We start from the raw sequence: 11853 nt of genomic DNA, 5'->3' as shown, positions 1-11853 counted from the left end.
TAAGTCACGGACAGTTCCCTGAAGTAGTCATCCTCTCAAAAAATGTACACTACAATGCAATAACAAACTTTGAAGTAAAATATGTCACAAATGAATGACCACAGAATGTCAAGGTAAAAGAAAATTTAGAGACCACAGTCCCACCAATTTTAGTGCAGAGAGGCTAAGTAGCTTTCAAAATGTCCCTTAGGAACAAAAGCAGATTGTCCTAACTTCCATGGTAACATACTTGCCTCCTTACCTCAGACCATTTTCTCTACTCAGCATAAAGGGATCATGAGGGTTAAAAGCCTGACATTTCTGACAATGGTATAAATGACTGCATTGATTCTTGAGTTGCTAGAGGGGCTGTGAAAAAGATAAAAGTGTTCAACTTCATAGAATTAGCTTTCTATGAAATAAGGAATCCAACATTTATATAACTAATCAGGAATTATATATTCATCCATTCAGGCATTTATTCATTCATTTCCTAAAGTATTCACTCATTGCAAAATATCTACTGAGCCAAAATTTGTGTTAAATCTTGGGTATCTTTAGCACTTTCAGTCAATATTTGTCTTTCTGCCTGGTTTTCAGCTTTTGTTAACAAGCCTAGTGTATGGGATTCAGTACATTCCATTATAAAATAAACTTTAGATGAAATATGTTTGGGAATCATAATAAGGCCATTAATTATAGCATAGTTTGTAGCTTCCATCCATTAATCCAAAGTAAAGAGAATATCACTTAGGAGTATTTCCTTTGTTGCTCAGTGATCCTGCATCCTGCTTCCCTGTCAGGATCCATTAGTTAGTGTTGTTTGTTCAAACACTGCAATCTACCTTGTGCTCTAAATAATTCAACTTCAATGGGCAGGACTCTTACTAGCTCTAAGATGTCTAAAATGATTTTGTTCAGCATTTATTTCTGCACCACATGAAAACATTATTTTCTGATGGTAATAAGGGAGGAGGTTACTCAGAAAACAAAGCACAATATCACAGTGCCAACATTCCGAATTTCTTTATTCATGTTTGTATTTATGGATGGAAATTTTTTTCCATGCTACAAAGTTTTGTTAAAAACAAGTTGTTGCAAATCAATAAATAATAACTACAACTATTATCTATTGTAAACAGAATAATAATCAGAAAATAAATAAGCAGATGCAACTACTTTGGTATACACATTCAATTGTTTTATGTTATAAAACTGATATGAATGCCACCATTTTTATTTCTTTGTAGCATTTTCCATTGAGATACATTTTTTTAATTACACATTGCTTTACATTTGTCTTTCCAGTTCAGGTTTGTAGCATACCAAAGGATTACAGAAAACTTTTTTTTTCCCAAAGAGGGGCTTATTTTCTGCCATGTGGTCATTTATATATTACAAATGAAAAAGAAGCAAGGTACAAAAACAAATGTGTGTGTGAGAGAGAGACAGACAGAGAGAGAGAGAGAGAGAGAGAAAGAGATGGACTCAAGGCTGTGAATACTGACTGATATGAAAGGCTATTAACAAGCTGGTTATCAAAATAATATATAATAGCCATTTAAAAACTCACTTAGCTAACAGCATGTAAATCACTGGATTGGTTATTCAAAGAGCAGGCAAACAGAATTCCTGGATACTGTTTCCATTTGGGTTTTCCAGTTCGTATGGCTCCAACTGGCGGTACTCAAAAGTTACACGATTTATGTGTTTTCCACTGGAAACCATGCGCACCACCGTGTTGTCACAGCCAATTTTCATTTGAGCTATAATTCATGGAAAAAGTGAAAGTTTCCCAGCGGTTAGAAACTACATAGTCAAACCATTTGTGTTGACAAGATCATTTAAATACAAAGAAAGCGAAGGAATGTATCACATACTCATGTACTCATGCACTTAAACTAGGCATCCGCTATCAGGTGAAGCATTTTTTTTTCATTTTTATTATAACATATAATTAATTATAGAATAGTGAAACTGAATTCAGCCTTTCTTCTCAAGTCAAGAACACTGCGAGCCAAATAAATATGGCTGCATAGAGACAAGAAGATGTCTCCTTGCACTTTCATGTTCTATCTGCAAGACTTTGGTAAAGGTAGTGGTCTGTCCACACTACACCTTTACTCTAGTTGTGTTCTCATTGGGGGCAGTACTGCCCTCTAGGGACAGGCTGGAAATGTGCAGGGGCAGTTTGTGGTTGTCCTGTCTGGGCGTGCATTTAGTAGGCAGGGCTAGAGGATAGAGTGTACTGCTGGACATTTATGTGGACCCCCAAAATCACCTGTTTATTATTTTCTGAGTCTAGGTAATCATTCTGTTTTACATATAAACAAAAAATCATTTGTGTCGCTTAGATATATTACACTGAATATATTCGTTTTTGTTTTATTATCCTGTACATTTTCTCTCATTTTTTTTCTGTGTTTCGTATGTGGAATGGACTTCTCTTAAATCCAGTCTTATTCATTATTTGTATAAGCATCTGGCAATGTTTATGTATTTTCTAGTACAGATGTGCCTGAGCAGTTATATACTGAAACTCATATTATTTTTATTAAAAATTACTTTTATTTTATTCTTCCAACCTCAAGCTGGTTCCTAAGGCAAGATTTATCAGCCCTACAATAATCCTTTCTGCTGTTTTAATTTTCTCAATTTCTTTTCCTCCCCACTTTGTTTCCATAAAGCCTTAATTCTGAGAAACACAGACTTTATTGTATAGCTGGTACTTCACAAACATGTGTGTCTGGATTTAAATTCAGTAAAACAGCCAGATAGAGTTATGAATTGAGGTAAAAGTCAATTTGGAGACATAATAAATATAAACTCGATAATTACTTTAATACAAGCACCAGGAAGTCCATGTTATGCTTCTATGAGGAAATCCAAATTTAATTTTCCTTAAATGACTTGGAAGGTCATTTTTTTTCTGATTTCACTCTGAACTTTAATCTACATAACATGCCCTATTTCCTTCCCGCACATTGTTTATTTATTCTTTGACATAATTCCTAATTTAAAGGGCAGCGTCCCTAATAATTCTTCATTGTCTGAATAACTTAGAAGGAGCTCATGGAAACATGGTGAATGAAAGAAAAAAAGTCTAAAATGAACCAATGAGTCATAGAATTCAAGCCTTCAGATTTTTTTGACTAGTTTCAATTACCTAGATAATTTAGGCAAAAGAGGTTTTTGTTGCATTTAGTCTTACCCTTTTACCTAATTCAAGTCATATAATTCAAGCACCAAAATCACTCTGGCTTCAAATATCTAAATTTGAAGACACGAGCGTTCTTTAGTCCTTAATCTAATCTTCCCCAGCTCAATTGCATCTCCTCACAGGTGTCCATTAGCATGGAAGGATCCAGTGCCTCAAAGAACACATGCAAAGGGCAAGAGACGCCATAAGCACTGACCATTTAAACCAGAGCTCAAGTGTAAATTAGCATAAAATAATTTCTGAGTTTTCAGTAAAGTGAGTTTTTAGAAACCTCTTGTCTCTACCTTGATTGGAAAGCTTGCCCTGGGCCCAGTCCTGCCCTAAATCTCATCTGGCACTCTTTTTATGCACACGTATCTGGGGGAGAGTGGAATATATATTGAGTCTTAGTGTTTACCTGTGTATATTCTATTCCAGAGATGTTTTGTTTACTAAGGTGCCAGCAGTAGCTCAGAGAGAAAAAAATCCTGGTGGGCAAATCTAGTTTTAATTAAAACAGGCAACAGCTGATCAAAAGGATGTCTGATTTGCAGCTTCATTACCTAGTTGGTTAGTGATCTATAGTTACAAGAGAGGAAGGGGGCTATGATAAAAATTGCTGTTAAAGATTGTTGTTCTTCCTTTCCTGTTTCACTTTTGTCTATTTAAGGATAATCCTGATTCCTGCATCTGAAGTACAGATATGGGAGTGATGTTTATGGGAGTGGTTTATGTAATCCTCTGCCTCCCCACTTGGACTACGTTAATTAATCTGGTCATGAGGTCAGCGGTTCCCACCTCCCCTGAGTACACTTGAGCGTAATCGAATGGAAAATCTCCACTGATCCCTAACAAAGAAGATCTGGTTCCATTTGGCATACTGTGCATTAAACTGGTTTTTGGTTTCTTGTGTTTACCAGTGATCACTTTAAGATTTCAGAATTTACTTCTGTTTTTGCAGTGATCTTTCAGAGGCTGGTTTTGCTGCTAGAAGTTAGAGACATCCAGCAGTTCTGAGAATTTCTAATAAGGCACATCACTTTTTAATTTATTTACTATGAGTACCACATACATATATATGAGTACCACATACATTTATACACATGTAAGGAAAAGTTTAGATAGTACTTCATCATTACACTATTGCTAATTGATGATACATCTACTCTTTGAACCATAGTTTTCAGTTAATAAACAAACTCTTTAGCATCTAACGGATGAAAGCAAGAACCTTCAAGGAGGTAGAAAGAACACAGAACAAAAAAGCTTTGTAATTTTCATAGCTCTACTTAGGGCCAACCTTAAACACGCATCCTTGTAACCTCACAGGTTTCTCTCCCAATGTCAGATATTTTGGTAATGCATTCTTGATACTGTACACGTAAAATCCTCATGCTGGCTCAATGTGCAAAATTGAAGGGGTATTTTTTTTGGTGGAAGTTGCCTTCCCATGTATAAAACATGTGAGGTGTTTTATTTAAGGACGCAATGTTGATAGGCACGTCAATGGTAATCACAGAAACATCTCACCAGGGCCATGAAAAGGATAGCAGAGATCAGCTAACGTCATCATCTTGGAAGGGTCCAGTCCAGCTCCTCCCAGCAGCTCCACAAAGTCTCCTTTTGCCCCACATCCTGCTGAGGGTTTCTGAGAGAATCAAGTAACAGGGAAAGACATATTTAAACCAACTATTGAAGACAAACCAATGGACCAATGTCAAACTGGTGAATTCATTCATTCAGTCGGCCTCAGATTTCCTGGCAGTGCCATTTAATTCAACATCCAGGACTCCGGAAATTAAACAGACATTTAGAAAGAAAACAATCATAAGAATTGCTTTTCTAAATCAGTTGAGTAATCATTTTTTTAAATGGGTGTGCATTTTTTTTTTATAAGCTCCAGGACTGGAATAATGAAATGGGAATCTGTAAACTCCATATACGATATATGAAAACTGAATCTGAAATGCTTTGCTTTTTTAAATCGTTTGGATATACATACTGAATTATTTGAATTTCTTGATGCATGCAGTCAGTTTTTTGATAAACAGGACTTTCACATCACTTTTTCCTTCCACTCATTTCTTTTCCTCTTCTTTATAAGGGACTTTTCCTGCTATTGGCACAATCCTTATCATTTCTGCTGATAAGGATTTAGATTAGGTACGAGAATATTAAAGAAAGAAGAGAACCCTAATTTGAGTCTCAAGTTAGAGTTACATCGTCTTTCTCCTTCCAACTAAAACAAATTTATGTCAAGCTGCTCAAAACAAGAATCTGGTTTCAGATTCTTTGTGTGATCCGCTGTACCCACCTTTTTCTGCAGCACTTCATCCTTTCCACACTGTCTCACCCACAGCAATTCCTGTGTTTCTCTTTCCCACACAAACAAAGCAGCCCCTCCCAGTCCCAAATGTTGCCCTTTGGGCCACCCATCTTCTGTGATCCAGGCTGCTTTCCTATGCATGCCACCTGTGTTGCCACTCAGGGTCCATGCTGACAAAAGCCTTGTGCTTGGTTTAATGCTCTACTGTCACCGTCTCGAAATCCTTAATAATTTTAAAACAAGGACCCTACATTTTTATTTTGTACTGTTCCCCACAAATGGTATAGCTGGTTTTACCTGTGATCCTCTTCTTCATTAAGGCATATCCATCAAGACACCTAGTGGAGTGTGTCAAGGCACTCAAAGTTAACCAGATAAACCCTGATACATAAGGACCCAGATCTAAAATAATGTTAAACGTGCACATAAACACACACTCGCAAACATTTAGAAGGCATTACAATGCAACTAGAACTAAACAGTAAACTAGAAAATAGTATAACAGTAACTGCCTAATGAAAGTAGGCAAGTGGGGGAGGGGCACACATTTTTAAAGCACCTACTATGTGCTGGGTTCTATGCGTAGTGCTTTACACATAATTTCATCAGATAATGAAATAGAGGACTAGTTAGCCCCACTCTGCACAGGACTTATGTTCTTGTATGAAGAGTTGAATTAGCCATTTAGGGGTGAAGAAAAATCTCAATTGCCTTTCCTTTGAGTAGAGGATGTCTGAGGGCAGCCTTTCCTGCCTGAACCCTTTTAGTGGTTTTCTGCTGCACTTAGAATAAACTCAAACTCCTTAATATGACCTGCTGGGCTCTCCAAACCCTGCCCCTGCCCAACTCACTGACACTGCCTCATATCACTCCCCCGCTACCTTGCCTTCTTTCCATTTCTGTAACCCAGAAAGCCCATTTCTGTCTCTGAGCCTCTACACTAGTGTTCCTTCTGTTTCCAGGCTCTTCCTGTGGCTGCTGACTCCCTCGTATCTATCACTCAAGTCTCACTTTAAATGCCTCTTTTTCAGAAGGTTTCTTTCCTGACCACATTATCTCAAGGATCTCCCTGCTCCTCCTTCTGTTCCCCTGTCCCCCATCAATGTTTATGACAGCACTCTGCTTCATTTTCTGTGGGGCACTCACCACTAGTTGAAGTACATGACACTTTTGCTTGTCTCATCCCACTAGAATGCAGGTTCTACATGTGCAGGATCTGTTTTGTTCGTTGCTAATTTCCAGCACCTATAATAGTGCCTTGCACATGGTAAGCAATCAAAAAATATTTTATATAGGAACAGATGCCTGGAACACCGCAGACTTTAACATTTTTAATGGCAGAAACACCAAGATTACTCCTCATAGTCAAGAATAACTAAAGTATCGAGCTCTCAATCTGCTATCACAGTTGCTGTCTTCTATACTACACATCAGGAATGACATACAAACAATCTCAAGCCAATAAGGCTATGCCAGAGACATCCACTTATCCTGGTCTTTATCAAAGAATAATTCTTCTCCTAAGGTTCAACCAAAAAAACAAACAAAAAAATCCAACAACACTGCCCATGAATGTAGTGCTTAAAGGAAATTAGACATACTACTTTTCTCACTCCTGGTCCTATTGATTTGGTGTCCCTGAAATCTGGCTGTCTTTGATGCCAGAAAATACATGAGCTATCTTAACGTAAGCATAGGAGAAAGTCAAAGGAAATGAGGATGACTCAGGGGGAAGAAACTATCAGTGCAAGTAAATGTGGTCAAGCTCAGCATTAATTTTAAGATCCATTCAGAAGTTCGTGGGAAAACAAGTTGATAGAGATTCTCAGCTAATATTTTGTTGCAAAATGTATTGAATTAAATGTGATGCAAAAAAACTCTTCAAAACTTTACTGTATTTTTCAACATAAAAATCCAATTTCCTATTTTATGCTACACTTAGCATTTCTTCATAACACAGTCAATGAGAGACTTCCTTCATGTCAAAAAAAGTTCCAATAATCAGGAAAGCAGCTGTGTAGATGACTCACTAGTTTCTGCTAGGAGAGATTTTGTACTGCTAGGCAAGTACAAGAGAATTCAATTGTAATTATATGCCACAAGTCTACCAATGAAAACACTTCTTACATCACAAGAAAAGTATTCAAGTAGGCACTAGGGATACCTAAGAATGAAACTTGCAGCATAATGGAAATAGAAGACGGGTTTAGTCAAAGTAGCGAGGGCACACACATCTGAGACTTAACAGTCAAACAGAAGGATATATACTACTCCAATTCGCGAAGGTCCACATTTACGCTGTACGATTACTTTTGCTCTGATAAAGCTGGGGCCTTAATAAATGATTTGAAAGCAACTCACCTTTAACTGCAGGCCATTTAAGTGTCCCAGGGTGAGATCAGATATTTTGATTACCACAGGATAAATGATGGAGAAGCTGCAGTTTCGATGCTGATGTGGAACTACCAGGGTGAACCTTCCATTTGGGGTCTGGGACATGACATTGCAGGCTTTGTAGAGAAACAAAATCACATTTTCACTATTTGGTATGCTGGGTTTTCATAGAAATGTACCTTATCCTTATTCCAGTCTCCCATTTACAGTCTAGGGCCTTGTGGCCCAGAAGACGGTACATATCACAAAGGCAACTTGGAGACAGGAGAAGTTAGGGAATAAAAATCACCAGTGATGTATAGACATTATCAGGATGCCCTGGGCTCTGAGGGGCTTCTAGTCTTTATCTCCGGGGGGTTGGGGGGTGCTTTGTTTATAAAAATCACAGACATAAATGAATAACCAACCAAACAATACGAGCTGCTAAAAGTTCTAGGAACACTTCAGTTAACTCGGGTCCAAGTTCAAGCTGGGAGTTTGGAAGAATCAAGGCCTTTAAAGCTGAGGCCAGAACTCAAACCTTGTCTGTCTGAAGCCTTCATTCAATGACTTCAGAGCCATAATGTTACTTTTTAAATGATAAAATAAATAAATAATAAAAGAGTCACAAAATAGGCTGAGAAAAACTAGAAAGCAGGCTTACATCTGGTAAATATTTGTTGGGTGTTAAGTGGTCTAAGTTGACTAAAAGATAAATTTTACTGTTTAATTTACTCCAAGAATTTCTGAATTTTTTTGTTTTGTGTCTCAAGTCTAGACTTAAATTGATTCTTCCAGCTATGAAACTGGAAGCATCAGAGTTTTCTTTTTTTTTTGGTCAATTATGGGATAAAAATTTGCAATTGATCAGAAAAGTTCAGAACTACCTCTTGCCTCCTTCCTATAATTTTAATTACACTTAATTTCAAAAAGAACTGAAATTCCTTGATGACTCCAAAAAGGTTTCTGATTTATAACCAAACAAAATATAGGAGAAACATTTCATGTTGTCCTCTAGGGTTATACTGTTCCAGCTCTCAGAAACAGCCTTTTTGGGGAGCTTCTTTAAAAACAAACAAACAAAAATTCAGAAGATTGGTCAATACATTGTTCTTTGGCAGATTAGGCCACATTCTCTGATCATATGAAACATTAGTATCAATACTATTATATGCAACCAAAAATAAGTGATACTTTCTTTCCCTGACTTAATTTTTTTTCTTTTAATTGGGGGAAAAAATAAGCCAATGAATGACTCATTTTGGTTAAGATAATGTATCTTAGGTCTGGGCTATTCAGCTATTCACCTATGGACGTATCCATCAGAAATGAACTAAATTAGAGTGGGAGGGCTCAGAATCAGAAGGTGACATTGAGGTCCTCTGGTCCAACCCTCTGTCCAGGGCATGAAATCTGTCCACCAAATCCCAGATATGCAGTCTTTCAGCCTTTGCCTAAATACCTCTAAGACTGCAACTTCATATCTGCTCTTTCAAGCTTATCCCAGATCAGTGGAATGACTTGGAAGGATTCAAGTTTGTCACTGAATGCATTGTAGTGCCTTAAGAGATCAGAATAAGACTTGGAAGGAAAAATAGAATTCTATTCACCATAAATTAGTATCCTATCTAGCCTGGGAAATAAATTTAAAACTATGATTTGATTTTCATAACAATAGATAGAATATATCACTTAGGTCACTTCTAATTACAAAAGAATTTCCATTCAAATCGTTTCTCACTTCAAATTTCTTGTCTGTGCAATGGTACTACTTTTGAAAAGCAGATTAGATAGCCCTCCCCACGGACCACCACAAGTCCTATCTCTGCCCTGAAAAGGCAGGGATCCCACTTACGAAAGAGGTTGGGATTCGTGGTTATGGTTATCGTGAATCCATTTCCTGGTTCGTGGATGCGGAAGAAGATCATGGCCACATTCTGGGAGGATCTGATGCTCCTTCTACTAAGACCACTCTCACAGAAATCTATATACCGCTCAGTTGTGGGGAGAGGATGATCCTGGGAACTGGGGAACTTTTCCCCCTTGAGAATCCAACCATCAAATACCTTCCAACAAAAAAATACAGACATAGATGATCACAGCCATCAACTCCTGAAATCACAGGTGTGTTGAAAGGGGGGCTGGGGGGAAGTTACCCAGCAATGAACCTTCAGTCATAAATGAAGAACTGACAGCCTACTTGCTTTCCATTTGTATGTATTTTGATGGTGAGGGATGTTTACAAATGAAATTATTAATTAGTTATTGCTTTTAAAAATAAGCCTTAAAGTTTCTAAAGTAAGTAAACTTTATTTTATAATTTCAGCCACCTTGGTAAATGAAACTACAGACAATATACATTTTTATCTTGGTCATATTTTCCACACATCCCACCTTCAGAAGAATTAATTCCACAGAAGCCTAATTTGGCTTTCAACTTGTCTCTTTCTTCTCCTCATTGAAATATGAACAAAATATCTCAAAAATAGACAACAAAAGAAAAAATTGAAACAGCAGCTTTACCTACCTGCCAATGGTTATATACATCTATTTTTCCCCCATTTTTTTCCCCATTTTTTTTTTTTTTTTAACTCACATCGAAATATCAAGAACTACGTCAACACTCAGGCAACAATGGCTGATATGCTGCTTAGGACTTTTTCCTTCACTTGCTAAAGTTTGCAGTTGGACAAAAGGTCAGAGTCTATTGAATTTACTCTTAAAATCACCACAGGTCACCAATTTAATGAGTCCAACCTGGTTCACATTAGCAAAATCACAAGCTACAAATTACTTCACCAGACCAGTCCTCTTCTAACGCATTTGACAGGTTCCAAAATAATTGCACTTGGAGGTTTTAATCATGATCTTTTTCACTGAACCATAGAACTTCAGCCATCCGCAGCTGACCCGTTAGACTTATGGAGAATGGCTGGGACAGGAGATGTTGTGAGGCTGGAGTCGTGTACTCCCCCCCATCTGTCTCATATTAGATTCTATCTCAGCATCCCCTCATAGCAGCCCGTGCCCTACTGCTCCAAAATCGGATCACCCAGGTATTGAAGACAGCCACTGCGAGCCTGGAACAGCTCCACAGAAAGAGACACCAGCAGGAGCAAGACCCGCTCAGATGGCAGACTTGTGGGGCGAGTCTTCTAACCAGCGTCCGCCGGTGTACTGGACCCGAGCGCTCGCGCTAATTTGTATCATTTTCATCTGCCTCTAGAACGTAGCACCACATTTAGTGGCGCTAGTTCAAGTCTTTATAAGGGTCTGGCCCCAAAAGCGCACAGAGGGGATTACAAACTACTGCAGTGTCCGAGGCACGGGACCTTCGGGGTGTGGGGGAAGGTCTAGAGGTTGGGGGTGGGGGAAGTTCCTGTAACATGGGGGGTCCGGAACGCTCCTCTCTCACTTGGGTACCAGCGGAACGTCTAATTAAGAGTATCAACGGCTCCCCAAGCTCGGCAGCCCCCCGCTGGACGTAGCACCCTGGCTCATCCCCCCCTCCCGTGCCCCGAGGTTGGGGCTGCTCCGTGGGGACACCTCACCTTCAGGAAGTCCCCACCCTGACAGTCGATGGAGACCAGGTCGTAGTGGATGGTGATGAACTCCTCCGGCTCGCCGATGAAGAAGACGGCGCAGTGCAGCTGTGGCCGGTCAGCGGTGAAGGTGAACTGGCCTTGGAGGCTCAGCATGTCCAGGCACCCTGAAGGAGGGCAGTGGGGTCAGGGGTCCCGGGCATGCCCCGGGCAACCCCTCTCCGAGCGCCCCATTTCTGGGTCTGCAACACCCAGCGCCCAACTCCCAGCCTCCTCGGCCCGCGGCTCCCGAACCCCGGGGTGCATCACCCCATCTCGCTCCAGCGCTCCTCCTCAGGATGGACCCTCAGCGATCGGAATTATGCCCCCGCTGGTCCTGGCCAGCCCGTTCCCGCGGTGCCATGGAGCCTCCTGCCCTGGGCACGGAGTCCCGA

At 39.4% G+C, this 11853-nt stretch overlaps 1 protein-coding gene across 1 annotated transcript in view; it reads right to left on the bottom strand.

Moving 5' to 3' along the window:
• Window positions 1–989: 989 nt before the first annotated feature.
• CRHBP (corticotropin releasing hormone binding protein) overlaps window positions 990–11853 on the bottom strand; it is a 77905-nt gene continuing 67041 nt past the window's right edge. Inside the window, exons 4-8 of the mRNA XM_033110953.1 lie at window positions 11429–11586; window positions 9733–9943; window positions 7866–8014; window positions 4709–4826; window positions 990–1745 (exon numbers count right to left, since the gene is read on the bottom strand). Of these exons, the coding sequence (XP_032966844.1) occupies window positions 1588–1745; window positions 4709–4826; window positions 7866–8014; window positions 9733–9943; window positions 11429–11586 (794 nt within the window). The 3' untranslated portion in view covers window positions 990–1587. The remainder of the gene's footprint in view (window positions 1746–4708; window positions 4827–7865; window positions 8015–9732; window positions 9944–11428; window positions 11587–11853) is intronic.

This window comes from Rhinolophus ferrumequinum, chromosome 7 (assembly GCF_004115265.2).
Source record: "Rhinolophus ferrumequinum isolate MPI-CBG mRhiFer1 chromosome 7, mRhiFer1_v1.p, whole genome shotgun sequence".
NCBI lineage: Eukaryota > Metazoa > Chordata > Mammalia > Chiroptera > Rhinolophidae > Rhinolophus > Rhinolophus ferrumequinum.
Note: the sequence above shows the minus strand (reverse complement) of the source record. Positions and strands in the feature narration are given on the sequence as shown.